The sequence below is a fragment of the Alosa sapidissima genome, chromosome 2 (genome assembly GCF_018492685.1).
Source record: "Alosa sapidissima isolate fAloSap1 chromosome 2, fAloSap1.pri, whole genome shotgun sequence".
NCBI lineage: Eukaryota > Metazoa > Chordata > Actinopteri > Clupeiformes > Clupeidae > Alosa > Alosa sapidissima.
Window position 1 is genome coordinate 5,950,369 of NC_055958.1, and position 25,775 is coordinate 5,976,143.

Consider the following 25,775-nt stretch of genomic DNA (forward strand, 5'->3'; position numbering starts at 1 on the left):
TCATTATTACTTATATTAATCATTACAATATTATAATTATCTTACATATATGGTATAGTGAATAATAATTTTAAATACCAGGTAAATGCAACCATTAGAACAGACCAAATTAATCAACTAATACATACCAGCCAGCTCAAGCTTGGCTCTGGCGTCCTTGTCTTTAGCAACGATTCTGTACTCTCCCTGGTCGCGAGGTCTGATTTCACAGACTTGGAGTCGGTGAACTTTGCCCTCGCTCAGCATCTGGTACTTGTCACCCTGGACAATAATCATGTTGTTCCTCATCCATTTGACCTCCACCCTGTCTTTGTTCAGCTCAGCCTCAAACACAATATCTGAGCCTGGAGGCTCAAACACATCTGCAGGAGGTCTAACGATCTCCACAGGGGTCTCTATAATGGAGACAAACACAAGGATTGCTGTGAGCTTTAGAAGGGGACAACATGAAGAACCATAATGTCTATAAAATTGATTGTTCTTGCCTTCAACAAAGAGTCTAGCCCTGGTTCTTCTTTCCTCCACACCACAGGCATATTCACATTCATCGTCGGGTCTGCAGTTCTTGATGTAAAGACTGCATTTCTTTCCTTCCTTCTTGAATTTGTATCTGAAGGCAAGAGAGTAGAATGAGCAGATTGTCTAATCTAATCTGTAAAGATTCATCCTTCTCTTCTAGCATATCAACAGTTAGGAGTTAGCCGATAAATGGCATTACCTTGGTCCTTCACGGATCTCTCTACCATCTCTATACCACTTGACGCTAGCTTTCTCTTTGGACAACTTGCAGCAGAACTCAGCCTCCTCAAACTCTGTGATGGTCTGGTCCTTGAGCTGTCCAGTGAAGTCAGTGGGTGCCTCGCTGATGATCAGCTCGGCTGTTGACTTGTCGGATCCAGCCACAGCGGCGTATTCACCCTCATCATCCATGATGCAATCTTTAATGGTAAGTGTGTGTTTCTTGTTGTCCACCCTGTACAGGATACGCTTGCTGAAGGTGATCTCCTGACCACCCTTCATCCATTTCACGGTGACATTTGGTCTGTTCACCTTGCATGTGAAGGTGATGGTCTTCTTCTCCTGTGTTTCACAGTCCTCAAGAGGCTCAATAATCTTGAGCTGTTCCTCTGCACATAAAAAATTAAATGGAAGACGCAGTTATCAAAACAGAAGGATCTGCTGAAGCAACAGTGGCACTAGCACAGACCTTATTTGTCTGTTCATTGCAACTGTCGAGCTCTGGTACTGAAAATAAGATGCATATTTTTTATTTTTGATGCATATATTGTATTTTGCTTCACAGTATATAAATGAAGATGTATTTACCTTCTACAGAGACTTTGCAAGAACTGGTGGCTTGTTCACCACGCTGGTTTGTCAGAGTAATGGTGTACTCAGCCTCATCTGACTTTTCAGCGTTCTTGATTCTCAGGGAGAAAACGGTGTCCCTATGAGTCATGATGAATTTGCCACTCTCAAACATGGTCTCATTATTCTTCAGCCATTTTGCTTTGGCTCCATCAGAGTTGACCTCACAGTTGAGAGAGATCTCCATGCCCTCCTTCATGGGTGTGTCTCTGAGAGGTGTGATAATCCTGAGTTTCTCTGTAAAGAGATACAAAAATTAAACTAGTTTTTTTGGTGGAGACTATTTGAGACACATTGACAGTTTCATGGGCAGAAACCTACCAATCACAGTCAGGTCGGCTGATGCCTTGACTGTTCCAATGAAAGCGGTGTAGGCTCCCTCATCCTGATGCTCGCAGTTCTTGATCACAAGTGATCTTCTCTTGCCGTCACAGACAATGTCATACTTATCGCCAGACTGAAGCTCCTTGTCACCTCGGAACCATTTGACCTCGTATGTGTCTTTAGAGACTGAGCACACAAACTCTGCCTTTTCATCTTCAACCACCTCCGTGGGCTGTGGCCTGGAGATAAACTCGGCAGCCAGTTCTGGATAACAATATTTTTTATTATTTATTTACAAGTGAACACCATTAAAAAATATTCAAAGTACAGTATATTTGGAGCTGTACAGAAATACATGAAGAGAAATGTTTTACCATTGAGCTTCAGATTAGCTGATGTTTTAGAGTTAGGTAGTCTGCAGTTGTATTCTCCAACATCATCCATGCGCAGATCCTGAATAATAAGGATCCTCTTGCGGCCATCTTGGATCTGCTCGTATCTACCACCCTCAGGCAGCTCCTCGTCACCTTTGTACCAGACGACCTCTGCACTGGCCTTGGATACTTCACAGATCATTTTCACACTGTCTGTTTCAGATCCCTCAACGTTGGACAGATTCTTTGTGAATCTTGCCTCCTCCTCTGTAAGAATGACACATGATCATGATTAGTTAATCATTTACAGTAATAGTTGTTTATTTAAGCAAACAAAATAAATGATAGGAAATGACAACTCACCAACAACAGTCAGCATGCCAGAAGTTTTGGCAGTCCTTGCATCACATTCATATTCAGCTTCATCATCAAACACAGATTTGGTGACGACAAGAATGCGCTGTACTCCCTTGGCAATGATTTCATACTTCTTGCCCTTTCTAATCTCACTGCCATCTTTGAACCAGCGCACCTGAAACCAACCAAAGTAATGGTGAGAAAAGGACGGAGACAGGGACCATCTGGGAAATTGAATCCCTGTATAAGATTTGAGATAGATAGATACAGTATATAGATAGATAGATAGATAGATAGATAGATAAATGGATAGATGGATAGATAGATGGATGGATGGATGGATGGATGGATAGATACATGTAGATAGACAGATAGATAGATAGATAGATAGATAGATAGATAGATACTTTATTGATAGAAGAAGCAGAAGATAAAAAACACTAAAATACTAAAAATGTATGCTCAAATGTATGTAACATGAAATCTAATTTTCAGACCTACCTTAGCATTCTCGCGTGACACTTCACACTCAAATCTGGCAGATTCCTTCTCTTTAACCTCAACATCATGAAGAGGTTTGGAGAACTCAACATGGGGCGCTGGAAATATAAAACAATAATGTTATAATTATCTTACATCTACATGGTAATTTTGTGCTTTTATGTGATGAATAAAATACTCCGCTTACGTTCCACGCTGAGGAAGGCAGAGGTCTTAAACTCCTTGGCGTCACATGTATACATCTTTGATTCATCGGGGGTACAGTCTCTGATGATGAGTCTCCTGATGCGGCCTTCGGCCACCATGTCATACTTCTTGGTTTTGCGGATCTCCTGTCCCTCTCTCAACCACCTGACCTCTGCGTTGTCCCTGGAGACTTCACACTCCATGGTGGCAGTGGCCTCCTCCTCAACCGTCTGGTCTTCCAGAGGTTTGGTGAACTCAACAGCAGGTTCTGTGGAGAAAACAAATTAAAAGATGCTGGAGCTATGGCATATGACAAATGACTTCTTTTCATCCCCTCTGCTGTTTTATCTTTAACATGCCAGAAGTAAAACTTACAATAATAACCTGAGTTAATACACATTATGGTCTGTACATTTGATACTGATTAGGAGCCAATTAAATGAATTAAAGAGTTGGGGAACAAACAAACATACCATTCACATTGAGTTGTGCCTTGGTCTTGAAATCCTTTGCTGTCAGTAATACCTCTCCAGCCTCAGACAGTTTAACATCTCTGAGTGTGAGTGTGTGCAATCTGCCCTCTGACTTGGTCATAACCTGTTGGTGGTAATACAGTCAGTGACTGATCATTCAAAATTAACATTTTTTATTATCACATCACAAGATCACTGCTTTATCCATTTGCCCACTTAGAACTGTTGCATGAAAGCACTGTCTACCCTGAATATTCATTTGAACATTAAGAAAATGTGCAGCAGTCACATATCTCATAGTGTGATTCTTCAACTTGACACATTTTCTCACTCATTTACATACACACACACACACACACACACACTTAGGGGGTTAAAAATAACTCTAGGAACGCTGTCAGGGCTAAGCAGTTGACTCTTATCAGAGAAGCCTGCATCATGAACACTCCTGCTGTCGTGATAGGCCCCACCGGCGGCCCTTATATGCAGAAAACGTAGGCGCCAAAGAAGAACAGATCCCATGAAATGTTGTATAGTTACTGTACTGTTACTAGTTACTGTACAAACATGCTCTCAATATTTTCCAACATGAATGAAAAATGCTGTCATATCAGAACACCTGGACTAACTATCACTACATTCATAAGCAGTACTATGACTTTGCTTCATAACAATATGAACTTACTCTGTCACTCGGCCCAAGTTTCTGTCCGGCGAGGACCCATTCAACAGCTATTCCCTCGTAGGAAAGTTCACATTCAAAGGTGGCCGTCTCCCCGGCAGTGACTGTAACATCCTTCAGAGGCCTTGTGGCACTGATTGTTCGTGCTGTGGAATACGCAGAGGACATTTTAAGTCACCTCAGTTGTCCCCAGCCAAACCTGCAAATCTGTGACCGCTGATGTACATCACTCCTGCTTCAACCAGCCCATTGCTCTGGAATCCCAGGGCATCCAGAATAGCTGGGCACTCCACACTTATCACAGAGAATGCTTCTCCATTAGCATATTCATCTGTCTTACAATGCATTTGGTCAACTTGGATGGGCATGCTGGACAGTCTGCCAATCGTCTTCTACCTACTCTAGATAAGGACTGGAGCCCCTAAAATAGCCCTGACACCGGATTGGCTACTAACTTATCCCTGCCAGGCTATCTGCTGCTGTCACTCAACATCCTGGAGAATTTTCCTGGAATTCCAGTAGAAAAAAGGGTGTAATTGGGTGTAAAAAGGGTGTAATGATAGTAATGAAATTACTTCAGTATACGCACTAGGAATAATCTACTACAGTTTAGCTGTGTGTGTGTGAGAGAGAGAGAGAGAGAAAGAGATGGAGGGCAGAGGGCAAAGTTAGCATATGGTTGTCTCACCTTTAACTCTAAGCTGTGCAGTAGACTTGGCATTGGCTGCCGAGAAATCCACTGCACCAGCCATGTCCATGCGGACGTTGTAGAGGATAAGGATATGCTTCTTGCCCTCCTCCTTCTTCTCAACATCCTGAGGAAATACAACAAAAACAGAATTAATCTAAATTTCTAAATCTAAATGGAATTCATAATTCATTACACTGTTGATCATTTGCCTTAAGATGTGAAAACATTTTTCACACTGTGAGAACATATTTCACATTGCCTACAGAAGTCAAATGTGAACTATACTGTAAGTAGGTAACAAGCTAGACACTTACAGCAGACTGGTGCAGGGTTTCTCCCTTGAGCTTCCAATTGCCGTGGACATCTTCCTCAGAGATCTCAGTCTCAAATCGGGCAGTTTCTGTCTCCGTTACCTCAACACTGTACAGGGGGCGTACAACCTTGATGTCACGATCTGTGAAGAGAAAACACAAGAGAGTGAAAATATAAATAAACATCAAGATCACTGAATAGAAATGTAAGCACGAGGCTGTAAATAAATAAGTACATTAACTGGGCAGTTCATTACCTTCAATGTTCAGCCTAGAAGTGGTTTTGTCTGAGCCACAGTCGCATGTGTATTCACCAATGTTGGCCTTCTCAGCCTTCCTTACTGTAAGACTGCGCTTCTTTCCATCTGATTTAATTTGGACGTTCTTGGAGGGCACAATCTCCTTGCCATCCTTGAACCACTTAACCTCAGCAGAGCTCTTGCTGACTTCACACATGAGCACAACCTCATCCCTCTCGACTGCAGTATAGTCTTGCAGCTTGTTGGTAAAGTAAATGTCTCCCTCTGAAATACAAACAGTCACAGGCAATTAAATTACAATATTTAACGTGTACATGTTGTACATGTTAAATGTTTAAAAAAATATATTTTTACGGTTATGGAAAACCTGTTTCATTTCATTTTACATACAGGAAAACAGATTGAGTTTGTATTTCTAATTTTTTGTACTTGTGTTTTTCCAAGATACAGACAATAAGCATCCATAAGGCATTAAGACAATTTGAGACATATATTTACGTTTTGCCACTATATAAATAAAATTGAACAGAATTAAATATTCACCCAGAACAGTGAGCATGGCCTCTGAGGTCTTTCCAAGAGCCTCTGCTTTAATCAGGGCAGTGTCATCAATGGATACTTCCTTGAAAGAGAGGGTGTGGACCTTGCCAATCTCTGACATGTGCACCAATTTGGTAGGGTGCAGGCGCTTGTCGTTTTTATACCAAGCCAACTGAATTTTCTCATGGGAAAGCTCAATTTTAAACTCTGCAGTCTCGCGCTCCTTCACGGTGACATCCTTGATAGGCTTGACAAACTCAAGACGAATGCCTGAAAAGAACAATTTAATCAATATTACTCACATCGAACACATACCATAATACCTACTGAAACAACAGATATTGTCATTTGTTTTCACACTTTAAAATAATGTCAGCTACATACCTTGAATGACCAGTTTTGCTGTGGTTCGCTTGTCCTCAGCCTCAAAGACGTACTTGGCCTCATCCTCATAAGCAGCACCTTTCACCACAAGAGTGAATACCTTGCCCTCCTGGAGTATCTTAAACTTGTCGTCAGCTTTCAGCTCCTGCGAGCCTTTGAGCCAGCGGAAGGTTTTGGGTACTCTGGACACTTCAACCTCAAACCTTGCTTCATCTTTCTCGTATACGTTCACGTCGCTCAGAGGAGTGATGAACGTGATCGGAAGTTCTGTAAATTAGACAGAAATGCAAACACAATTGAACACACTGCAAATGCCATATTATGGCTACTGGACTGCCAGACAATCAATATGGTAATTCCTTTGTATGTGATGTGGTACCTTTCACTTTCAGATTGGCAGCACACTTGGCATTTGCGCCCTGGAAGGAGATCTCTCCAGTTTGGGCCACCTTGCAGTTGTACAGTGTGAGAGTGTGTTTTACACCTTCCTCAATAATTTCCACCTCCTGTTGAAAAGGAGAGGGGAAAAAATGCATTAACACTGTTCATAATATCACTGACATAACAAAGTGAATGTAGGCAAGAGTATAATCAGCAAGACTTACAGAGGAAGGAGTAAGGACTTCTCCCTTCAGTTTCCATTGGCCATGGACTTCATCTTCAGAAATCTCAACCTCAAAGCGGGCTGTCTCTCCATCAAAGAGCTCAACACCATAGATGGGCCGAACCACTTTGATGTCACGTGCTGTCATTGATAAAATAAAACGTACAAAAAAAAGCCCAAAGACGTTAGAGCTTTATAACAGCACTAAATTAGCAGTTGTTGGCCATGGTACAGTTTGATAACATGCTTACCTTCAATTTGAATGCTGCAACTTGTCCTGTCTGTCTCACAGTCACAAGTATACTCTCCCTCATCTTTGCTTTCCACCTTCTTAATTGTCAGAATCCTTCGGTAGCCTTCGGCTCTCATTGTCACCATCTTGGAGGCCTTGAGTTCGGTCGCTTTGTGGTACCACCTCACAGGGACGTCTTTACTTAACTCACAGTCCAGGGTGACTTCATCCTTCTCGACTGCTGTGAAATCTTGCAGTTTGACCACAAAACGGGCAGCACCCTCTGAAATACAGAACATTAACCTTAGAAAATAGTAATTCTTGTGTTGTTTGTTTCCAGGACTGCAGCCATTTGACTGTCAGGAAATTTACATGACATCTGCGAAAATATGTTGTTCCAGATAAACAACAAATTAAGAAAGACAGAAATTAAGAAATCAATAAAAAAAGTAAAGAAACAAGAGAAAGAAAGAAAGAAAGAAACTGAGAAAAAAAATGAAAGAAACCAAGGTTACCTATGACCTTCAGGTTTGCCGTTGTAGATATTCCTTTAATCTCTGCCTCTGCCTTAATTTGGCAGGTGTCATCTAGAGTGACATCCTTTATTTCTAATACATGTTTTTTTCCTTCAACATGGCTTACCACCGTTCGGCTCGGGTGGAGTTTTATTTCATTTTTGTACCATGTAATGGGAACATTCTCATGTGAGAGTTCAAGCTCAAACCGAGCAGTTTCAGTTTCCTTTACAGTTTGATCCGACAATGGTGTGACGAACTTGAGCCTCATGCCTATAATGTATTAATTCAGGGCATAACACATACATTTAGGTTTACTTAGCCTAAGGATGATATAAAACTACAGTGGATATTAAAAATATAGAAATACATTATATTAGCATAAAGTAAAAATTCTGTAACTATTGCAGTATTTAAAATTAATATGTAAAATGTACTACTATTTTAAGTCCAATGAAGCAAACAAACTGCAACATCAGAAAACTCACCCTCCACAATAAGATTGGACGAACACCTTTTGCCCATGACTTCAATTGTGAAAGTTTCCTCATCGTGAAACTCACACTGGTTTACAACCAATATATGTTTAAATCCATCATCAATGATTTCATATTTACTGGAAGATGTTATAATATCAGTGCCTCTAAACCACATGACCTTAGTCACTTCCTTATTGAGGGTACATTCAAACTTTGCCTGTTTCTTTTCATGCACAGAAACATTCTCCAAAGGCACAGTGAAGTCGATTTCCAGTTCTGAGAGGTGTGAATAGAAACAGTCCTCAGGGTTATTTCAATGCTTGGTGACAGTCTGGTTTTAAGTTGCCTTGAGTGACAGCATATTTCTGGTGGGCATATACACTTACCGTTGACAGTGAGCACTGCGCTTGTTATGGCATTCAGAGCCTGGTAAGACACTTCACCAGCTTGATCAAGCTGGACATTTTTTAGAGTGAGGAATCTCTTAGTTCCCTCCATTCTGATATCACATGTCTGATGAACAAACAGACAATCAAACAGAGCACATTATTTTCCCCAAAACAAGTGATTTATGTCATGCGATTTATTAAGTACATAATTATATTTCTTCTGGGAAATTAACAGACGGTTAAAAAAAAAAAAAAAAACCTTACCGGTGATCTAGTCAGAACTTGTCCCTTTAGTTTCCATTCTCCAGGAATATCATCCTCAGAGATTTCACATTCAAAGTGAGCTTCCTCTTTCTCAACCACTTCTACACTTTCCACGGGCTTCAAAATCTCAGCCTCGCGTTCTGAGAACAGGTAATTAAATCAACCATATTAGACCATATTCATTTGAGACCTTCACAACAAGAGAAAAAGACAGAAAAACTTACTAACCTCCAAGTGTCAGCTTTGCAGCATATTTACGTCCCTCAACTTCCAAGGAATACTCCCCAATGTCATCAGGGGATGCATTTTTGATGGTCAGAGTGAGGTCTTTGCCATCCTTTGTGATTTCAGTCTTGTCTGTGGGATCTTTTGGAACTTCTGTGTCTCCTTTGAACCACTTCCAGTTAGGAGTTTCCTTGAAGAGTTCGCATTTGAAGGAAGCACGAGCTTTGGGTTTGACATGCTGATCCCTAAGTGGCTTTACAATCCAGTCTTTGATGATTTCTGTGAGGTAAATATAGATAATTTGTTTTAAGGATTACTAATGAGAGTGTGATTGTGTTGTGATTGTAAAGTACTAATAAAACCCTGCAGTTGTGAATGTTGCAGCGTAATACCATATTGTCATTGAAGTCAAATTCTTACCAATTACTTTGACGTTTGTCTTGGTGTTAATGTCCGCCACTTCGCAACTGTAAACACCTGTATCGTCTTCATCACTTTTTTGAATTGTCACTGCATGTTGCATTCCGATGACGTTGATCTGGACCTTTCCAGGTATTGATTTCAGTACCTCTCCATTCTTCTTCCATATCACATCTCTCTCTTTGTTCAACTCACACGTCAGGTACAGATGCTGACCCTTGAGAGCAGATGTTTCCTCTTCAAGAGTCTTAGTGAACTTAACTGGTAGCTCTGTAATTGCAGAGAGAAAATAATCATTGTGAAACACTTTCATTAATAACCTGTACATTAACTGAGCTTTTCAGAGATTTTTTCCGCTTTATTTCTAAAAAGCTTACCTTCAACAACCAGCTTGGCAACAGATGTTGCCTCTTTGCCTGCATTCTTGGCAACACATGTGTATTCACCAGCATCAGAAAGCTGGACATCAATGATTGTCAGCTTGCGGTCCTTGCCGTCAGAAGTGAACTTGTGCTTAGGGCCCTCCCTCAAGTTGCTACCGTCCTTCATCCATGTGGTCACAGCAGTGGAGGGGGTCAACTCACACTCAAACACAGCAGAGGCACCAACATCAGACTCGGCCTCTTTCAGCACAATATCTTTCAGTGGTTTGGTAAACTTCAGTGGCACTGCCTTCAGTTTAAAACCAGCAAAAGGTGGCTCCTCTGGAGGTGGTTTGCCTCCACCAGGCTTCAGTCCTCTGCCTCTGCCACCCTCACCAGGGGATGGCGTTTGTCTCGCTGAAATAAGCATATTTATATAAATATACTTATCTGCCAATATTGGTCATTGTGAATTGCATTTTGTAAAAAGACTCACGTTTTAGTCCTCTACCTCTACCTGGACCTGTAGCATCATCCTTTGGCGTTCCATCTATAAAAACAGAGTTTATTACTATATATCCAACTCACAGGCCATGGATGTTGAGAAAGCCCAGCAGATATGATTATACTTATGAACACATTAGTAAGCAATTTTTCATGACATTAAAAGGTCATGGAATGAGAAACAATGATGGTGGGTATTTCTTTATGAATGAAGATTACGGAATGGAACACCAAGGACGACACAAACAACAACACAGTCATGACGGACAACACAGTTATGACACAAACAACAGAAATGCTGATAACAGAATGTCACAGACAAGGTTAAAAAAGATGAGGGGATGGAAAAATGGAAATTTAGATGGATGAATATTATTGGCGATGAAATGTGTCCATTGAGAGCGATGAGGAGTCAGTGTTGATATTTTTCAGCCAAACTCTCACCTCGCCTCCCACCAAATCCAGGGGTCTCAACAGCCCCCTCTTCCAGTTCACCTTCCCAGTCATCAGTTGGAACAAGATCCCATCCCCAGGAATCCTCCTCCTCCTGTACTTCTTCCTGGAGCTCTTCAACCTCTTCTTCATTCTGAGTTGAAATCTTTCTCATCTGCACTACTGCAGGTGACAACACTTTTGTTGCAGGCAACTTATTTTTCTCAGTCTTTATGACTTCTTCTGATGGTGAAGCTTTCTTTGGAACTTTTTTCAAAGTGACAGACTCAATTGAGTCCTTAGGTGAGACCTTCTTTGGCAACCTTTTGATGTCACCACTTGGTTTTCTCTCCATCGGAACAGATTCAACAGGTTTCGGTTTTAATTTCTCAACCTGTGGTGAAGGTGTCTTTTTCATCTCAATTTTCTTTGTGAGTTCAATTGGCTTCAGGGTAATTTCTTCTTTTTCCTTTGAATCTCTGCGCAATTGTCCAGCCTTTTTCTGTAAAGCTGGCTTCTCCTCTTCTTTTGGACTCATCTCAGTTTTCTTCACAGGACTTAGTTTCTTGGGACTTGGCTTTTGCTCTGGTTCACAAGGTAAATATTTATTTTCAGTGATCTCTGACTCTTTGTCTGGTGTTGCAAGTTTCTCAACTTTTATGGGTTGCTTCTCAGGCTCTTTCACTATTTCATCTTTTGGAGGTCGATCATCTCTCTGGAAGGCAATATGCTCTCGTTCCTTCTCAGGAGTTTTCTTCTCTGGTTTTAATTCACCACTCTCTTGTTCACCAGGTCTAACAACTGGCTTCAATTTGACTATTTCCTGTTCTTTTTCACTTGATGGTAATTTAGATATTTTCTTTGGTGCTAAGCCTGGAGCCTTGGGTTCCTCATCCATTGATGTTTTGGCTTTCTTAACAGCTGCCTTTTCTTCTACTTTCTGAACTTCACATACTTTATCTGAAACTGGAGGTTTTTCAGGAGCAGTGTCTTTAGGCGCATCTGGCTGTATTTTTTCTGCAACAGGCTTTTTGATTGTATCGCCTTCTACTGACCTTTCACTCTTTTTGAAGGTAATAGGTTCTCTTTCTTTGGACTCTTTAATACTGTCTTTTCTTTCTTTATCAGTATCTTGCTTAGCAGGCTTATCAAATGGCTTCAATTTTACAACTTCCGGTTCTGTTTCACTTGATGGTAACTTTGATATTTTCTTCCGAACTAAACCAGGTGCCTTAGTTTCCTCATCCTTTGGTTTGGTCTTTGATTTCTTGACACCTGCCTTTTCACCTGCCTGTTCATGTTGTTCAGTAAATGGAGGCTTTTCAGTAATACTGCTTTTGGCTAATTCTGACGGTATACAAAGAGGGTCTTTAAAGGTTTCATCTTTTAATGGCCTTTCACCCTTTGAGAAAGCAATTTGCTCTCTTTCCTTGCCATCAACTACACTATCCTGTACAGGCTTTTCAACCTCTTTAGATGGCAATGGCTTCAATCTAACAATCTCCTGTTCTTTCTCATCTGATGGCAATTTTGATATTTTCTTCCGAACTAAACTAGGAGTTTTGGATTCCTCCTCAACTTTTGGTGTCTTACTTTTCTTAATATCAACCTTTTCCTCTACTTTTTTATCTTTGGCAACTAAAGACTTTTCTTCTGTTCTAACCTCCATCTCCTGTTGCTTGACTGGAAACTGGTCACCTTGTTCTGTGGCTGGCTTGTCTTTTAATGTTCTCTCACTTTTATGGAAAGTGGCATGCTCTTTATCTTCACTTTTAATTGTTTTCTCAAACTCATGTCCATCTGGCTTATCAGGCTTAGCAAATGGTTTTAGCTTAACTGTTTCCTGCTCTTGCTCTTTCAGTGGTAGTTTGGTTACTTTCTTTTTCACTAAGGATGGGGTATCAGGTTGGTCTTCCTTGAGAGTCTTCTTCTGAGTTTTCTTGACATCATGTTTTTCCTCAGTCTTCTCATCCTTGGCGGTTTTGTCTACCACCTCTGACGATTTCTCAGTGGCAATCTTAGAAAGATCATCTGCAATTGTACTCACTTTTACTTGTTCTTCGGTTTTCTTCTCCAAAGAACTTGACATGGTCTCTGTTCTCTTAGTAACTCCGTATGGAATAGGGCTCTCCTCTGATTCGAAGTGACTTGTTATTGTGACTCCAGATACAGCCTCAGAATAAATCTCTGTCCTTTTTTCATAAGTTTCAGTTTTTTCAACTGACTTGAGTATTATTCCAAGCTGTGTCTGCTCTTCCACATGTGGAGGCTTGATAATTTTCTTCAGTGAAATGACTTCATGTTCCTTTTCTTGGTCCTTAGATGCTATTTTCGTAACCTTCTTTAGAGTTGGCATTTCAAATGTCTCTTCTTCCTCAATACGAACTTTACCTTTTTGTTTTGCTTTTTCTGATAATTGTACACAAAAAAAATGACAGAACGGTTGAACACTGACAAAACAGCACAGTTATGCCAAAGACAACACAAACTAAAACAGACCAAAAATATTTACCCTCATGACAAATAAGCTACTAAAAAACACATAGACAAGTGACAGAATTGAGGTATTCCATAAATATACAGACAAACTAGATGTTTGAATTTCAGAACTGATTCAATATTAAAATAAATAAAATAATATCTATATGTGTTATATCAGCATCCGTACATGTGGATATTAACATTTTAATTCCAGATATCATCATACCTTTCTTGACTGGTCCAGGGGCCTGTGTTGCATCTTCCGGACCTATTTCCAAAATTAAAGAATGTTTAATAATTTCAGACATCACTGACATTGTCACCAAGTGGTAGGATTCCTGTGAAGCTTGGTAAGCATTGTGTTAGTTGAAATTAGTACAGTGAAAATGGCGCACTAATAATAATTTAATTATAGTTGTGCACACTAATGCTTATAGTGGATTTTTAAAGATATTAAATCAACAGGTATAAAATCATCTGTAAAAAAGAAAGATGAAGGCTTCAAGAATTATTGAGAGATAAGTGAAGATCATATGTAAAAAGTAAGGATGTTATTTGCATTAAGAAAAAAAATAAGACTTTTATCAAGACATTCATTAGCTTGGAAAATTAACTGAAACATGTAACAAATACATTAAGTAGTTAGCTGCATGAAATGCCTACAAAAACACACACATATAGACAAGTAGACAAAAACACTATAAGAATAAGATACCTTCTGGAGGGGAAACCTTCTCTTTCATTGGAATTTCTGTTGGTGTCTTAGGTGAAGCTTTCTTCTCCACAGGAGTCACTTTGAAAAGAAGTATGCCAAGATATAATGGGTACGTGCAGGGCATGACTATACAGGTGAAGACTGGTTATGGGGTTATGTAAGGTTATGAATCTTACACACTAACAAAACAAAACTGCTTATGACAACAAATACACACACAAACACAGACACAACCACATAGAGTATGTACACATTGTACACTCTCACAATCAAGAGTAAGATATCAAACAAATCAAAAAGATTTTCCTTGGTGTTTTGTATACCTTTTTCAATTTCTTCTGAAACAGGTGCTGCTTCAACAGGTACACTGTGGTCTAAGAAGATTGACCATACATTTTAATAACACATTAAGAAAGAGAATTCTAAACAAAGACAAACACAATATAAAGAAGAAGACACATGGACACTACAAAAGTATTCAAAGAAATGTAAACAAACAGATCAAGGCAAAAATATGTAAAAAAAAAAGAGTTAAAAGAGTGGATTCATAAGAATGATGATGACCATGTAATGAAGAAGAAATGAAGAAGAAAAAAGAGGAAGACTGTACGTCTAAGAGTGCAGCCTAAGCTGCCTTTACAAATACCTTTCACAGGTGCAGTATGTTCTCTCAATGAATTTTTGCTCCCTTCGATTAGGGGTCTTCCTTCAATGCTTGCTATTTCACAGTGAGGAGACTTTTGAAGAACCTTCTCGCTCTCTTTGGAGACTGCTGATGGACTCGACCTAGTCTCAACATTTCTGCTGGCTGTGTCTTGCTTTTCAGGTAGAGAAGTTTCTTTTCTGAAGGTAACAGGCTTTTTTGGAGAGTAACAGTCTTCTTTCTTCTTGTGTGAGTCTTTGGTTTGTATAATAGTCCCTCTCTGATTTTCTTTACCTATGTCTACCTTGTGAGATGGGGTCTGTTTCTTTTGTTCTTCGAGAGAAGCTATTTTCTCTGTTTTGACAGGCTGCATACTGTATGGGACTTTTTCTCCACTGACTAAATTCCTTGTTGCAGACAATTCATCTACTGCTTTTTGATACCCTGCTGTTTCATGGATAGCTTCTTGAAGTGTATCTGTTTTCTCAGCCTTGGCTTCGACTTTGAATTCTGCCTCAGGTTCAGCCTTTTGGTACTGTTTGGGGGACTCCTGTTTCTCTAACACAGTTTCTTTAGACTTGACTTCAGATTTCAAATTTTCCCTCGGTTCAGCCTTTTCATCTTTTTGGTGATCTGATTCTTGAGCCATAGGCTCTGCCTTCAGGGTTGCCTTAAGCTTAGCTTTTAAGTATTTTTTCGGGGACTCCTGTTTCTCTATGATTGTTTCTTTAACCTTGACTTTAGGTGTCCATTCTTCCCTACCTTCATTCTTGTACTCTTTGGGGTGCTCAATTGTTTTTTGGATGGTTTCTTGCTCTAATACTAACTCCTGAGCCTTGACTTCAACTTTGACCTCTGTCTTAGTTTCATCCTTGATGAACTGTTTTGGGTATTCGACTGTTTCATGGATGACTTTCTGCTTTAAAACCATTTCTTGAGCCATAGGTTCTGCCTTAAGCTTAGCCTTTTGGTATTCTTTTGGGAACTCCTGTTTCTCTATGACTGTTTCTTTAACCTTGATTTCAGGTGTCCATTCTACCCTATCTTCATCCTTGTACTCTTTGGGGTGCTCAATTGTTTTATGGATGGTTTCTTGCTCTAAAACTACCTTCTGAGCCTTAACCTCCACTTTGACTTCTCTCTTAGTTTCATCCTTGAGGATCTGTTTTGGGTATTCTACTGATTCATGGATGACATTCTGCTTTAAAACCATTTCTTGAGCCATAGGCTCTGCCTTCAGGACTGCCTTAAGCTTAGCTTTTTGGTATTCTTTTGGGGACTCCTGTTTTTCTATGACTGTTTCTTTAACCTTGACTTCCGGTTTCCATTCTTCCCTACCTTCATCCTCATACTCTTTGAGGTGCTCAATTGTTTTGTGGATGGTTTCTTGCACTGAAACTACCTCCTGAGCCTTGACCTCCACTTTGACTTCTGTCTTAGTTTCATCCTTTAGGAATTGTTTTGGATACTCTATTGTTTCATGGATGACTTCTTCCTGTAAAACCATTTGGGTAGACATAACTACTGTACTGCCATCTGACAAATCTTCAAATGAGTCTTTGAGATCCTTCCTCTCAATCATCAAAGACCTATCCACAGGACTGGGAATTTCTTCAATTCTTGCAGAAGTTGTATTAACTTTGAAGATGACAAACGCAAGATTTCACCATGAGGCGGTGAAAAAAAACAGACAACATAAAGGGACAACAGATTATTATTATTATAAGGACAGTCTACCCAGATTTATTATTATTATAAGGACAGTCTACCAAGATGTATTACACTTAGTAATGGTTCATTAAGGCCTGTAGATAATACATTAAGCATCTTAATAGTTTAACTAAAACACTGAAGTACTATACACAGTCTGGGGGAATTCAATTCATAAGATGACTGAATTCAACTGGCTGGTTTCCAAGATACAGTAGATTAAACTCTTTGACTAAACTACAAAACAAATTCATGGACATCTATAGAGTATATCAGTGGCCCCAAGCCTACCTTCAGTATGAGTTATCTCCGTGTCCTTTTTAGGTTTAGTTACATCTACTTTCTCTGCTGGCACTTCTGTCTTTTTTAATTCAACAACTTTGAATCAGACAGACAGACAGACAGACATACAAACAAACATTACAGAGACAGAGAGACATGAGGAAGATGGAGCAAATACCACAATACCATGCATAGGCTCAAAGAACATTTAAAAAAAAGAGGAAACACAATGTGTGTTTTTTAAGATTACACATATGGGCACTATGCGTGCAATATTCATACAAAAGAGGATATTAAGATCAATAAAAGATGCATAAACACTAAAAAAGATACCTGTTGGCTTGGGAACTTCTTTTGGAGAAACAGATTCTTTTTGTTTCAGTGGTTCTACCTTAGGTTCCTCTGGTTTAGCCCTTTCTACCTTGGATTTCTCAACAGGTGAGGGCACAGGTTCTTTTGGTTTTGTTGGTTCTGCCTTTGTGGTAGGAACACAAGGAACACCTTTTTGTTTCACTGGTTCAACTTGTTTCTCAACAGTAGCAGGTTTAGGAACCACTGCTTTTGGTGGTTCCACCTTTGGTTTTTTAACTGGTGTAGAGACATCTTTTGGTGTCACTGGTTCAACCTTTTTTGCAACATGGACGGGCTTAGGTTCAGGTTTTGGTGTTTCCACCTTTGCTTTTTCAACTGGAGCAGGAACAGTCTCTTGTTGACTGATGGGTTCAACCCTCTTTGTTTCAACAAGAGGCTTAGGCGGTGCATGTTCCACCTTTGGTTTTTCAACTGGTTCTACCTTCTGTGTCTTTACAGCGGGTAGCGGTACCATCGTTTTTGCGGTCTCAACTGGTGCAGGTGTGGGTGCTGGTTTCTCAACAGGGGCTTGCAAAATTTCTTGCTGTTTCAAATCTGTTGCAACTGTTGTTCAAAAGAAATATTTGTACAACGGTTGTTGTCTTTTCCACCACAACATATACCTAGTCTTACTGTGAATACCTCATTGCAACATAGCATATAAAAGGCATAAGAAGTTAAAGAGAAGAAAACATTGACACCACAATGATAGGACAAATCACATGCAATAAAGAGTAGTTAACAAGAGAATAAGAAACCACAATGTAGAATTAAACAAAGAATAATTCTACACATATAAGAGCAAGTATGATACTAATGCTCTTATAAAGGCAATACCTTTAGGTGAAGCAATTTCTGGTTCAACTTGTTTCTCGACAGTAGCAGGTTTAGGAACCACTGCTTTTGGTGGTTCCACCTTTGGTTTTTCATCTGGTGTAGAGACATCTTTTGGGGTCAATGGTTCAACCTTTTTTGGTTTTTCAGCTGAAGGAGTGACCATTGGCAGGAAAGCCACCTCTTTTTTAGTATCTAAAGGTGGCTGCTTTGGAGCTTCTTGTTTCTTGAGAGCTTCTGGTGCTTTTGAAGAATATGTGTTTTAAAAGAGGCAAGTCGGGCAGACACACTTATTAACAAGTGAACATAAACATTTACCAGACATACACAACTATGCCATTTAGGCACAAAAGAAAGATTGCACACTGAAAAAATACATATACTTTGACAAAGAGAATGACATTACACATAGCTGAAAAAACATAATTAAGTAAAGTTAACACAAACTATTCAAGAAAGACAAGACATAGACACATATTTACACAAAACTGTAAATACAAGGAACACAAACACATAACAGGAAGAACACATATAGGAAACATTCCAACAATACCTTTAGTAGCTGGAGCCTTAGGTTCAGGTTTAGGTTCAGGCTTAGGTGCAGCCTTAGGTTCAGGTTTAGGTTCGGCCTTAGGTGCGGCCTTAGGTGCAGCCTTTGACTCTGGCTTGGGTTCTATCTTAGGTTCAGGCTTTGGTGCAGCCTTTGGTTCAGTTTTGGGCTCAACCTTAGGTTCAGGCTTTGGTGCAGCCTTTGGTTCAGTTTTGGGCTCAATCTTAGGTTCAGGCTTTGCTGCAGCCTTAGGCTCAGCCTTAGGTTCAGCCTTCACTTCCACCTTAGGTTCAGGCTTTGGTGGAGCCTTTGGTTCAGGCTTTGGTGGAGCCTTAGGTTCAGCCTTAGGTTCCAGCTTAGGTTCAGGCTTTGGTTCAGGCTTGGGCTCAGCCTTGGGAACAGCTGCAGGTTCAGGCTTGGATTCTACAACTGGCTCAGATGGTGCCTGTGGTTTAAATTCCATGGCTGGCGATACAAAAAGTTATTAGCAACTGAAACACCAGTAAAGAGAGAAAAGAGATGCAAGATTTAGAAGTAAGAGTGACCAAAAGCAAAGAATGCATCAGCATCAATGCATCATGCAACAATGAACAGTACAATAGAACACTGAAACATTTATGTTAGCTATCTGCTAACTGCATTTATTTCAGCACATATTGAACATACAACAAACAGACTTGACAAACAGAAGAGTCAATTGAACTTGAAGATAGCATGACATTCATGACGAACCAAAAGACAAACCAAAGAAATCTGTACATAAACTATAAACAATAAGTCATCATATCAAGACAAACACAAATACACTAAAACACATAAAGACAATACCTTTGGTTGGTGGTTTCTCTTTTTGTTCAGGAGTTTTAACCGGAGTCACCTTTTCTTCCACAGGCTTCTTGGCTTCAGGTACTTATATAAAGATATGACAATGCATATATTTTTCTAGTTGTCAAAAACTAACATTAAACAGGGAATGTTGTAAGTGAGGAAAACTGCTTGTAATTTAAAAAAGAAACATCTTCCAAGTAAGCAACAAACAATAGCAACAGAAGATATGACAAACATACACTCATAAGCAGAGAAGATGAAAAAGATGTGTACACAATACACACAGCTGAATACCTTTGGCTGGTTTTGCAGGTTCCTGTGACACTGCTGTTACAGGTTTCTCTTCTGGCTTCTTCACCTCAGGTACTTAAAAGACATTTGCGTTGTTAGATCTCAACAGCAAAGCTCATATTTGCGTTAGCATCTTAGCAATTGCAAGTTTAGGTTATAAAAGCGTCTGGAGCCAAGTGGAATTGAAATGGGGACAAACACACATACACACAAAACAATGCCACACAAAAATAAAGCTTGACACTAAGAATGAGTGACAGAAGATTATGGACAGAAATGACAACCAAAAACATGAAATATGAGAAGATTATGAACAAAAATGATGACAACAAACATGAAACATAAAAATTGTCAAAAGACAAGATGGAGACAGATGGGTTAGCAGCGCTACCAGCGTAATTTAACCATGTGCCATTAAGCTGCACTAAGCATAAGCAGCCATCTTTTCTCTTTATACCTTTCACTGGCTTTTCTTCTCTCACCCCCACCGTTGTTTTTGGAACAGTTTCCTCAACTGGTATCTTTGTTTCTGACAAAAAATGAGTGTTAACTTAGATGTGTGCAAGACAGTACATGAACATTTAGGAAATATTAATCTTTAAACATATTGGTACCAGTAGACAAAAACAGACAGCCATGACAACACAGCCTAAAGAGCAGTATCATTACAAAGATAGTACATAGAATGTATCCAAATTAAGCATACCACAGCTGCCTATGTTAGAAATTCATTATTTTATGTTGTAAGATATATAAGGTGAGTGACAGGAAAAAGAAAACAGAGAACAATAAACATGTTGAAAGAAAATAAGGTGTATTATTTTCAATTTCAAAGAACGAACACTTAGACACTTACACATACAACATAAATCACACAAATATTGTGACAAACAACAGGTAAAGTAGGGAATGAAGATGCTTTCCACTAGGGGTGGACAGTATATAGAGGTAGAAAACTACAAAGTAAGGTCCCTGTTGTACCTTTAACTGAAGAGAGCTCAACCACTGTTTCCTCTTGAACAGTCCAACTTTCAACCGCTAATATATTGGGAGATGTTGAAAAGGATTGGCGATACAAAAAAATGGGAAAATAAACGCATTATTTGACCATAAAGAAAAAGATTCTACACTATAACTTTTGACACCAGAAGAAATATATTTTGGTTATGGTCTAGTTTATGTTACATTGAAGGTTTCACTCAAATCCATAGATCAAACTGTTGTTTAGGTTGGTTAAACAATTAGTTTAAACAAAAAAAGCCTTAGTGAATGTCATGATTTTGGTGAAAGGATGATAAGAGATGAGGTTAATAAAGATGACGAAGATGAAGATGATGTTGATGATGATGATGAAGATGATGATGATTTTATGATCAGTGACATCAACACCCGAATGAATTAAAGCAATGAATGTAACGATGCATGTTAGACTTTGTACCTGTTATTTCTGTCTTTTGTTCGTAGTGATAGTATTCTGAAGTCTCTTCTTTTAAATTAAAGAGTAAAAATTACTCATATCATCAAAGAAAAAATCACTGCCTACAATAATTGTTAGGTATTCAGAACAAACGTCCCACTCTTACCTTTAAAACTAACTATAGAGGACACCTCAGGAACTTGTATTGATGTATCAGGGACATCTGAACATGTTGGACACAGTAAACACAGTCCAGGTAAATGTTACTGCCAACACTATTTTTCTATCTATTTATATTATTAGTGTTAGCTCAAAATATGCGGTCATTGCATTAACTAAGAGCTGGAAAATGCAGCAGTCTGAAAAATACTTACCTTGCGGAACCCTTCCTAAATTAACTTCTGTAAGAAGAGGCAACATACACTGTTACTAGCGTGTCATCACTACAGGGGGTAAATTAATAAGATGCCTACAACCGAATAACTTTACCGACCTTTGCCTGACAGATAAAGCTCAGCTGTGCTCTTAGCTTCACCAACGGGTTCCAATCGTGCGATCACTGAGTATACGCCTAAAAAGTTACGAGTGAAGACATCACAGATGTCAGCTTTTCTTTTAAATACAGTCTGTTAGATTAAGTATATTTAAATATACCAGTGCTAATATGTTTTTCTGTCTACACACCTTCATCTTCAGCGGTTACATTGCGGATGATCATAAAGTGACGTCTTCCTTCACACCTGAAGGTATACTTTGGGCTCTCTCTCAGTTCCCATGAGTCTTTGTACCAGGTAACAGTGGCATCGTCGAAGGACAGCTCACATTCGAAAGTTGCTGATTGTCGCTCTTTTACCACAATGTTCTGGATACGTTTGGTGAACTGAATTTGATCAGCTAAAATTAAATAATGAGACTAATGTTGATTTGTTCCAAATAATGATTTTAAAAACGTTTTAGACTGTATATATCTTGGCAGTTTAACCAAGACAGAGAGCGTCTAAAGAGGATGACCACAGAGGGCGACCAACGACAACATAACACATTAAACACAGACTGGAAAGAGGTTAGTGAACTAACAAAAAAACAGACATTTAAAACAAAACACTTCAAAACATCATCTAAAACAAATTAGCAGTGTTTAGAATTATTTGTTTTAATCATTGCATCCTGTAATGAGTAGAAATTTGGTTAGAAATACGAAGCTATACTCAGCACTTAATTAGTCTGCAAAACCTCCTTACCCAAAGGTGGCATCTGCTCTTTTGACTCTGTATGGATAAATATTGCTCAATCTTACTATTTGCTTTGAAACAGTAGTCAACATGTGAACTGAAACAAGAAAAACAAATGAAGACAAATGAACACTTACCTAGAACTGTCAGCTTTGCACTTGAGATGTGAGATCCACACACTATCCGGTAATTTCCCTGGTCTGATGACTGGCAGTTTTTGATCTTCAGTGTATGGCGATCACCTGACACTTTAACATCATATTTGCCATCACTTGACAGCTTCTTTGTGTCTTTGTACCAAGTGAGAGAAATCTCTGGGTAATTGATCTTAATCACACATTCAAACACGGCGTCCTTGTTTTCATGTGTGCTTTGATCTGAAATATCCTTCACCAGTGTCACAGGCTGCAATGAGGTAATAGTGTGTTATTTACAAAGACCACATTGATACACTTTGTGACTGAAGGTAACATTATAATTCGTATACAAGAATGGTAAAGACCTCCTGTTCCATCTTGCTCTGCAAATCAGCCATGAAAGCGGTCAAATCTTCATCGGATTCCTTTTCACCTGCCTGCAGTGACAACAGGTTATCAGACGTTATTTCATATTCACTCATCTTCTACAATCTTGGGGTTGTGACAACAGTGCATAACATGGAGATGGCGTAATCAATCTAACTTACCTCTGCTCTTTCTCTCTTCAACTGCTCAATAGCTTGGAGGATACCACGGTAGTCAGTGATTCCATACATGCGAGCATACTTCTCATATTCTTTGGGATCTACATTCCTCAGTAGCTCAACAATGTTAATTTCTTGAGCCTCCTTTGGACTTTTCTGCTTTGATGGTGTCCTACACAGAATTAACCAATTATTTAAATTAATGATGCCAAACAAATCCCCAGGAAAGTTAACAGATAAAGGAAAACCTTTTAAAGAACTCACTTCTTGAGCGTCACTGTCTCAGGACCAGTCTCCTTCCTCTCTGTAACATTCATGTCAGCACTGCACTCAATCTCTCCGTGTTTGTTAGATGCAACACATCTGTACTGTCCAGAGTCAGATTTGGTAGCCTCTTTGATTTCCAGCTTGGCCTCTTGACCCTTCTGCTCGATAGTGATGCGACCACCATGAGTAACCTGTCTCCACTTGCCCTTCATCCATTTCACGTTGGGGATTGGGTCACCACCAACTTTAGCAATGAAGGTTGCTGTGCCCTCTAAGAATAAGAATAGTCAAAGACACATTGTGATGAACCTATTTTTTATTGATTAATGAAAAAACATTATTAAATGTTTCATCGAAATGGCCAACCTACATAATTGCAACACTCTAAGGTACTTACTCTCAGTTACTTGGGCAGTCTTAGGCTCTTCAATAAAGAACAAGTTGTCAAGTCGCTTCACTGGGGCAGCAGCTGGAGCAGCTGGAGCCGCTTCAGGTTTAGGAGCTGCTGTTTTATCTGAATTTATAAAGATTAGGAATTAAATAAGACAACCGATAAGAAGCTGAGGAAAAATGTATCTGCAGACTCATATGCACAACATAAACATGAAAATATTCTCATGGTCAACAAAATGCAACCGAAAATAGACTGGCAGCCACTTGCATGTCATGACATGTTTCAGCTGCTTAAATTCAGAGTGGGCAGTCTTTTCAAAAATCAAGCAGAACCTACCCTTTATGGTGACTGTACACTTAGTAAATTCACTGCCGACATCATTTGTGGCCTTGCACAAGTAGTCGCCTGCATCATTTTTGGATGTGCGGAGGATTTGCAGATTGGGTGTACCATCCACAAAAGTGATTTTAATGCTGGCTGAGGATGCAAGTTCCCGTCTGTCCTTCATCCATTGAACTTTCAGAGGAGGAGATCCACGGACATGGCAGCTCAGGCTGAGCTTGTCACTCTCCATAACAGTCACTGACCTAAGAGGCTTGTCAAAGACTGGGGGTGTCTTTTGCTCTGTGAATAAATAAACAGGAGAAAATATTGATCATGATGGACACTTGCTACAGCTCAAATTTATTTATCAATATATGTCATAATAAAATATATCCATTATAGACTATTTAAATCTCATACACAGACAAACACACCTACACACACACACACACACACACACATACAAACTGGTGTGCATGGTCTCTAACCTGTGATGTTCACTGTCACATGGCAGGTGACTGTACCAGCTTCATTAGTGGCTTCGCAAATGTAGCTGCCAGAGTCTGAGCGAGTAGAGGACCTGATGCACAGCAGGGCCACGTTGCTCTTGAAAGAGATGTCAACATTGTCAGAGCTGGAGATTTCTTTGTTGTCTTTGCGCCAGCGGACATTGATGGGTGGTGAACCAGCCAGCCGTGCTTCCAACTTCACCAATTTACCCTCAGTGTCATCAATATTAGATGAGGGCTTTTTGGTAAAGCTTGGTGGGATTTTGCGCTCTGAAAAGATCGAAAAGGAACTAATGTTAGCTTATTTTTATGGGCAGAGAATTAGTAGACGACCACAAACAAGGACGTGTCAAATACCTTTCACACACACTTCAGCAGAGCAAGCATCCTTTCCAGTGTCATTACTAGCATGGCAAGAGTAAACCCCCAAGTCTGATTGACTGGCTTTTGAAATAACAAGATGTGCAGTGTTGTCCATACAGGAGATCCTGTAATTTCCTCCTGCCCGTATTTCTCTGTTATCCTTTGACCACGTGACTTTAATTGGTAAAGATCCAGTCATGTGACATTTTAATTCCACTCTGTCTCCCAGTAAAATTTCCACAGGCTTAAGTTTTACATCAAACAAAGGAGGATATCTGGAGTCTATTGGTTGAACTGAAGACCATGAGAGGAAAATGGGGAAGGATTAATAATTTGAATCATCAAGCCTTTCAGCAAAGATTTTCTTTAAATGGATCTCTTTGATAATGAAATTATACAGATGTGTTCTACGACTTTGCTGTATTCAAAAGAACAGATTTGTGATCATATGATAATGTGTGCCATCGGTTATTCAAAGATCCTTTATCTTCAAGCCAAGATTCCATTAGAGAAGATCCAACAGTAAAATGCCTGGCCACAAGAACACTAAACATATCATATCCGAGAACTAATTTCAAGTATGTAGTCAGAAGACTTAAACACTGACCTGCAGTCACAGGTTTCTTCGCCTTGTCTGAAAATCAATCATAATACAATGAAGGTCAACTGAGTATGAGTAAAGCGTTGCAGAATCTGAGTGAGAAGTGTGAATGATGATTCAACATTTCCTTTTTCATCCTACCACCAAATATAAATGATTTTTCTTATGCTGAACTTATACTGACCTGTAGTCACTGGTGCCCTCCTCACATCTGCATAATTCACAAAAAGGTTAACTATGAGCATTCACAAATAGTAGTATTTGTGTTTTAGAATACCAAAGTATTGTTTATCAAGGGCAAATATTCTGAAACTAACCTTTAGTTGTTGGTGGCTTTGCCATGTCTGAAAATCAACCATATATTAATTTATTGCTTAATGATCATTATACTGATACTGTGTCTATGACTATATTATATTCATAT

The 25,775-nt window shown here is 39.4% G+C and overlaps 1 protein-coding gene across 7 annotated transcripts in view; it reads right to left on the reverse strand.

The window, feature by feature from the left end:
* LOC121703967 (titin-like) overlaps positions 1 to 25,775 on the reverse strand; it is a 154,533-nt gene that overhangs the window by 81,062 nt on the left and 47,696 nt on the right. For 3 of the 7 annotated variants that reach the window (XM_042084454.1, XM_042084450.1, XM_042084448.1), the window contains 47 exons: positions 24,367 to 24,657; positions 23,891 to 24,178; positions 23,558 to 23,674; positions 23,158 to 23,431; positions 22,897 to 23,065; positions 22,714 to 22,785; positions 22,349 to 22,616; positions 22,221 to 22,247; positions 21,664 to 21,873; positions 21,473 to 21,550; positions 21,354 to 21,380; positions 21,146 to 21,202; positions 21,001 to 21,048; positions 20,544 to 20,600; positions 20,020 to 20,091; positions 19,566 to 19,637; positions 19,272 to 19,352; positions 18,447 to 18,908; positions 14,074 to 14,151; positions 13,585 to 13,626; positions 10,438 to 10,491; positions 9,957 to 10,358; positions 9,580 to 9,849; positions 9,163 to 9,438; positions 8,935 to 9,074; positions 8,668 to 8,794; positions 8,291 to 8,557; positions 7,803 to 8,075; positions 7,307 to 7,570; positions 7,057 to 7,196; positions 6,831 to 6,957; positions 6,452 to 6,718; positions 6,071 to 6,337; positions 5,525 to 5,791; positions 5,271 to 5,410; positions 4,954 to 5,080; positions 4,269 to 4,411; positions 3,584 to 3,707; positions 3,112 to 3,378; positions 2,925 to 3,022; positions 2,430 to 2,598; positions 2,067 to 2,333; positions 1,690 to 1,956; positions 1,327 to 1,605; positions 719 to 1,127; positions 486 to 610; positions 129 to 395 (listed from right to left, as the gene is read on the reverse strand). In XM_042084454.1, the coding sequence (XP_041940388.1) occupies positions 129 to 395; positions 486 to 610; positions 719 to 1,127; positions 1,327 to 1,605; positions 1,690 to 1,956; positions 2,067 to 2,333; positions 2,430 to 2,598; positions 2,925 to 3,022; positions 3,112 to 3,378; positions 3,584 to 3,707; positions 4,269 to 4,411; positions 4,954 to 5,080; positions 5,271 to 5,410; positions 5,525 to 5,791; positions 6,071 to 6,337; positions 6,452 to 6,718; positions 6,831 to 6,957; positions 7,057 to 7,196; positions 7,307 to 7,570; positions 7,803 to 8,075; positions 8,291 to 8,557; positions 8,668 to 8,794; positions 8,935 to 9,074; positions 9,163 to 9,438; positions 9,580 to 9,849; positions 9,957 to 10,358; positions 10,438 to 10,491; positions 13,585 to 13,626; positions 14,074 to 14,151; positions 18,447 to 18,908; positions 19,272 to 19,352; positions 19,566 to 19,637; positions 20,020 to 20,091; positions 20,544 to 20,600; positions 21,001 to 21,048; positions 21,146 to 21,202; positions 21,354 to 21,380; positions 21,473 to 21,550; positions 21,664 to 21,873; positions 22,221 to 22,247; positions 22,349 to 22,616; positions 22,714 to 22,785; positions 22,897 to 23,065; positions 23,158 to 23,431; positions 23,558 to 23,674; positions 23,891 to 24,178; positions 24,367 to 24,657 (8,613 nt within the window). The remainder of the gene's footprint in view (positions 1 to 128; positions 396 to 485; positions 611 to 718; positions 1,128 to 1,326; positions 1,606 to 1,689; positions 1,957 to 2,066; positions 2,334 to 2,429; positions 2,599 to 2,924; positions 3,023 to 3,111; positions 3,379 to 3,583; positions 3,708 to 4,268; positions 4,412 to 4,953; positions 5,081 to 5,270; positions 5,411 to 5,524; positions 5,792 to 6,070; positions 6,338 to 6,451; positions 6,719 to 6,830; positions 6,958 to 7,056; positions 7,197 to 7,306; positions 7,571 to 7,802; positions 8,076 to 8,290; positions 8,558 to 8,667; positions 8,795 to 8,934; positions 9,075 to 9,162; positions 9,439 to 9,579; positions 9,850 to 9,956; positions 10,359 to 10,437; positions 10,492 to 13,584; positions 13,627 to 14,073; positions 14,152 to 18,446; positions 18,909 to 19,271; positions 19,353 to 19,565; positions 19,638 to 20,019; positions 20,092 to 20,543; positions 20,601 to 21,000; positions 21,049 to 21,145; positions 21,203 to 21,353; positions 21,381 to 21,472; positions 21,551 to 21,663; positions 21,874 to 22,220; positions 22,248 to 22,348; positions 22,617 to 22,713; positions 22,786 to 22,896; positions 23,066 to 23,157; positions 23,432 to 23,557; positions 23,675 to 23,890; positions 24,179 to 24,366; positions 24,658 to 25,775) is intronic. The other 4 variants (XM_042084451.1, XM_042084449.1, XM_042084453.1 and 1 more) reach the window with 4 other exon arrangements.